The following is a 5,542-nucleotide window of genomic DNA, read 5'->3' as shown; positions in this document are numbered from 1 at the left end:
TTGTTGGTGAAAAAAATAAATTTTTAAATTTTTAAAAAATAATGTAATGAAAAATCAAATATTGAAACTTAATAACTTAAGTATGTTTATAATTAGACTTCATTTAAACATTGGTTTATAGGTATATTTATACTTCAACAAAATTATTTGACAATGTGCTAATTAGAATTAATATTATAATCTGATTTGTTTATTATCCGTATAACGCACAGCGTCCAGGCTACTTGTTTAATTACTACTCATCAATGCTACTGCTCAATCCACAATTGCCCCGCACTCCCATTAAAAAGTTTTAACTTTATCCCTCTTAAAAATAAAGATATATACAATATATTCAATGAGATGAGCTATAAAATTAAATTTATAATAAAATAAAGTTAAAAAAAATAAGTAACACTCCATGTAATCTATATTAAAAACTAACAAATACTTCTAAAAGATGTTGTATAATTGGGATATGCATGGAGGCATGTATACGTATTGTTCAAGGATGAAATCGGGGTATCAAATTTTTTAGTTTTCACGTTGGCTAATTATCAGTGCTGATTACATGTGGATTGATCAAAATTTTTAAAATGAAATAAAAATTGGATGGTTAAAATTCAACTACACAGTCCCTAATTGAGACAAGTAACCCATTTTCATCAGGTCGTCAGTGTCACGAATACTTACTTCATGGGATACGCCTGAAACTCTTTCTGAGCAAACGTCCCCCGAGTCTGAACCTAGCTAGCTTTCTCTGTGAAGAAGGCCTATACTTAGATCAATCAAGAAGTAAATTTGTGGATGTAGTTAATCTTTTGTGGGCTATTTTGCATTCTATCAAAACACCACCAGACGTTTATATCCTCCCTTCGCCCTGCTTCACTCGCTTTCTTTTTATTTCTTGGTTCACCTTCCAAGGGTTTCCCCCTTCCTCCTTCTCCTTCCCATTTTAGGGTTTCAGGCTCCTCTTCCACCTTCCTTTCTTTCTAAACTCTCACCCTAAACAGACCCATCTCACTCCTCACGCGTTCTGTTGCAACAGGCAAACACAAGAAAACCAGACACTATTTGGCCTCTGTTTCCAAGGGAAGACCCGTTTTCTGTAGGTTCGCGTTTTTATCGGCATCATCATCGGACTCCAACTTCCCGGGATGTTTTTTTTTTCTTTTATCATTATGCAGTAATAATTCCCAGGTCGAGGATTTTGACGAATAATGTCTCCATTTCCCCTCGTCGTCGATGCGAACGAGAACCTAAAAGAGCTCTGTTAGACTGTTCTGTGCACAGCAAATAATTCCATGCCGGCTCAAACAAACACAGTGAATCTGAATGGCAGGAAGAAGGAAACAAACAGAGATAGATACCTTCCACTAATGAATGATAATACTGCATTTTTGTAGAACTAACCCAGAACCATGAATCTCCAACTATCAAGCCATGATATTAGTGAGCGGATCATATTTTCTAAATTTTAATAATTAGTCATTTTCTGTAGAGCATATCCGATAATAAAGACGATAATGATTATACAGATTTAGGGCCGGGGGAGTCACAACTGGATCAATGTTCTGTCATCGCAGTGATCCTCTGATTACCCCTTTTTTTCTTTGGCGTCCAACATTTGGAATCCACTCAGAAATTAAAATATATATATATATATAGTGACCAGTTGGATGATACGGGTTCGTTTAGGATGATCTTGCCTCTCGATAAAGTTTTTAATAGTTCTCTTGGTTATAAAATTTTTGCAATTCAAAAACTCTAAAAGGGTCTCCAAACCGCTTTTGGACGCGCCTCGTTATCTAGTATTTATTGGTACTGCCAAATATTGTTATTGTGTTCAATTGCTTTTTGGATCTAATCCACCGTCTTGGACATTTAGAAGGTAGCTTTTATAAGTTCCGTGTTCAAATAAAATATTGAATCTGTATCAGCTATGCCCATGTTATTGACAAGTTTTCTCGTCCAAGTTTTATCTAAAGGATTAACATACATGCCAAAATTACAGTGATAGCCCATGAAGCAAAAATTTTATAAGGTTTCAAGAAAATTTGAATATATCCATATTTACAGGTGAGGCAATAGTTTTCTTCCAAATGTTTGATCGTTTATGGCAACCCACAGGCTTCACGTATGAAGTTTTATTGAAGAAATTAAGTAAGAGATTACAAATTCAGATTGTTCATTTCTTAATTAATATTTCAAAAGGTGTGATATTGTATATTAATTTAGTGGTGTGACAGTGATAGGAAAAAAACAAGGATAGAAAAGGTGAGTACTTTCTGTTATATGTTACTCTTTTAAAGCTCTTTACGACTTTACCCTCGCTCGCTCCACAATTTGGCTGCACTGCACCTCTTTTCGCCATCAATGTCTCTGTGCCCCACTCCACTGCTTCCCTTTACTCATTCTTACTCCTTCATAACAATACATTTTTAATTATTATTACAAGAAGATTATGTTTGCTAACTCTTTTTTATTCACTCATCATCAACTCTCTATTTATTTTGCCCTTCAAAATGAAATCTTAATTCTTTACTATCGCTGAAATCATGTGTAAATGATCAGAATCTCTCTCCATGAAATTTTTGAAACTTCACCTCATGTTTCAAGTTATCGAATTCCTTTCCTTTCATCCAATTACTATTTTTTTCAACATTTTTGTCATGTTTTGGATGTCCTAGAATTTAATCTTGAAAATGTATGTTCAAAATTATTTGGAAAAAATTAAGCAAAATCGATATCTAACAAAACTGGTCATGTGAGGGTGAGAGTTTGGCATCCCAATTTTCAATTCAACTTGCATATTACAGATTGCTCGCCAAAATGCAAATAAAAGCATCCCAAATAGTATTGATTCTGATTTGACCCCCCGTCCTCGGATTAATTAATTTCACTGCCAGTTGTTCCAGACACGCACCCCTCAGGCCAATCATAGAAGACACAAATTGCAATAATAATAAAAATAATAAGAATGAAATTCCCAAATGTCGTACTTCCCCAAAGGAATCAAGGGGACGTAGAGCCACGTATGGTAATTGGTAATTGGCCTTTGCTGCTCCAAAATTTGTATAAATTAACAAAATGCCTATTTATATTTATAACATTCACCCACACACCACACACACACTTCAAGTTTTGGTATCTTATTCTCTTGATCTCTTCACTCACAGTAGTTCTCATGCAGTGCGCTCCGCCTCACATCCCTCTCGTGTCCCTCATCCCCACCCTCCATCCCTGCGCCTCTTGTGGGTCCCACCTCCTACCTTTCTCTGGACCTGCTTTGTTGGCCGCCCCTCATCTCTCCCTCTTGGATTTCGCGCGTCTATCACACGCTCACCCTTTCCCTCCCTCGCTTTTGCTCATCTTCGTGACTAAAATGTCCCCTCCGGTGTCTGCTCGTCCCACGAGATGGTTGCTAGGGCGTATATTCCTTTACCGTGGTTGCATGTCCACGTGATTATTCCCGCTGCTTCCTCTCTCGCCTGCCTTATTTAAACATCGCTTTCGGACAGCCGCAGTGACGTGTAATAGCGGCAGGCTTGTTTCTCGCGAACAAACCCTTCGTGGCTCCTCGTAAATAGGCGAAAAACCTAGGGGCAATGTTGTCCATCGAGCTAAACAAATAGAAACATACGAAGGACCGAGAAAGAAAGAAAGAGCGAGCGGGCAAACCAAACCCTGATTATCGAGTTTTGTGAGATCTGCGAACCAAAAAAAATACTGGAGATCTCTTTCTCTTTCACGCCCCAGCAGCGAAACAGAGACGCAGAAATCAGTTCCAGAGACGAATCCCTTCTCGAATCTTCGTATCTTCCTCTCCCCTTCCCCTCCATGAGGATCCGCAAGAGCGCCAAGCTATGTGGTGGTGGTGGAGCTGCTGGTGGTTCGGTCCTTTTTGGTCTCGACGACAGCTTTCAGACCCACGTGTGCCAGCTGAACCAGTCGCCATGGGATGTGATCCCCTTCGGCTCCGACTCGCCCCTCCAGGTTCCTTGCTTCCTCTCTATCTTCTATTTCCTTTTCCCGTTCCAGATCTACCCGAAGACCCTTCCCATCACCCACTTTCGTCTAATTCTCTGCATTTCGATATTAGGGTTTTTCTTCCCCTCTTTCTTCCGTATTTCCTACTCTAGGGTTCTTCACGCACCATAAATTCTCCTCATTTGATCGTATATATTACTCTCAACTCTCAATTAGGTCAATGATTATCGTATCTCTCGTTTCTCACTGATACTCCTTGCTTCTCTCAGTTCGACGGAGAGGAAGATAGCTTGACCGGGAATGGAAGTCGTGGTGATTCTGTTGGAGCCGTTGAGAGGTAAGCTATTATCCCCCATTTATCCTTCGATTGGCGACTGTACTTATATTGTTCATTAGGGTTTTTCTCTCGAGCATTTCTTCGACGCGGCAATGTAATTCTCCCAAATTTCTCTTCCTGATCAAAACGCAGCGTCGCGTCAATGATGGACGCCGACGATCAGACCAAGCCGCTTCCTAAGATAGAGGATATGGTCGTCGTGCGCGATAATGAAGTGAAGGTGCTCGACGATATTGACGAGGGAAGAATCGTCGACGAAACGACTTCGTTTTGCCAGAAAACCGACGGGAAGAATTGGCATTGTAAGAACGAGGCTAAACATGGCCAATCATTCTGTGAGCATCACTTGTCTTTGCTTAGGTCATATAATAACAATAATAGCGTTAGCTATAATAATAGCACCACCTCATCTTCGAGGAAGGCGGCGGCGGCTGCAGCTGCGCCCGGCGCCGGAGCTCGGCGCGCGAAAGCACGTGCCGCGAAGAGAGCTTCTTCTTCTTCTTCTTTAGCTTCTTCGAACCCGTATGAATTCTATTACTATTCTGGGTTCGGTCCGCTGTGGGGGAAGAGAAGAGGCGATAGAAATGGAGAGGGGAGTGGTAATCACAGGAGCGGCAACGGGCAACTCAGGGGGGCCGAGAATTCGACGATAACAGAAGCTGAAGAAGCGAACGAGGAAACTACCCTGAACACTTCATCGCCTTCTCGTTCGTCTACATCATGGCTGATGGATAACGAGGAATTCGATTACGGGGTGGACGATGACGATGAGGATGAAGAGGACGAGGAAGAAGGCGCGAACGGGGATAGCGGGAAGAGGCGAATGAGGAAGCCAGTGAAAGCGAGGTCGTTGAAATCGCTAATGTAGGATTATAACGGGGTGTTAGAGAGATGGAGGCTTCGGGAAGTTTAGCGCGCGTTGTTGTGATCGTAATTTTCTAATTTTTCTTTTGAAGATTTCTGATTTAGGGTTGTGGAGGAACGAGACTAATTTTAAGTTTCGCATGATGATGTGGCGCATCGTAGGTGAGGTTAGGATTTGTGTGAAAGAGGTGGACCGGGAGGAGTCAAAGTGTTTGAAATGGGGAGGGGCAGAGTGGTAAACTGGGGTGATCTAATTTGTAGTTTGTGGATAGAGTAGAGAGGGCTTTAACATGTCAAGAGCTTTATCAGGAAACAGAGGATTGGACTTTATAAATTGGCAGTTATATCCATGCATCAGCATGTTGTGGCCCA

The 5,542-nt window shown here is 40.9% G+C and overlaps 1 protein-coding gene across 1 annotated transcript; it reads left to right on the top strand.

Annotated features, from left to right (window-relative positions):
* The first annotated feature begins 3,607 nt into the window (after positions 1-3,607).
* LOC129291377 (uncharacterized) lies at positions 3,608-5,542 on the top strand. The gene is made up of 3 exons (XM_054928682.1): positions 3,608-3,975; positions 4,239-4,306; positions 4,439-5,542. The coding sequence occupies exons 1-3, from the start codon at positions 3,820-3,822 to the stop codon at positions 5,172-5,174; spliced, it is 960 nt and encodes a 319-aa protein (XP_054784657.1). The 5' UTR covers positions 3,608-3,819; the 3' UTR covers positions 5,175-5,542.

This window comes from Prosopis cineraria, unplaced genomic scaffold, assembly GCF_029017545.1.
Source record: "Prosopis cineraria cultivar Desert tree isolate PC_DT_omini unplaced genomic scaffold, ASM2901754v1 PC13, whole genome shotgun sequence".
Classification (NCBI taxonomy): Eukaryota; Viridiplantae; Streptophyta; class Magnoliopsida; order Fabales; family Fabaceae; genus Prosopis; species Prosopis cineraria.
This window is presented reverse-complemented; position numbering and strand designations above follow the sequence as displayed.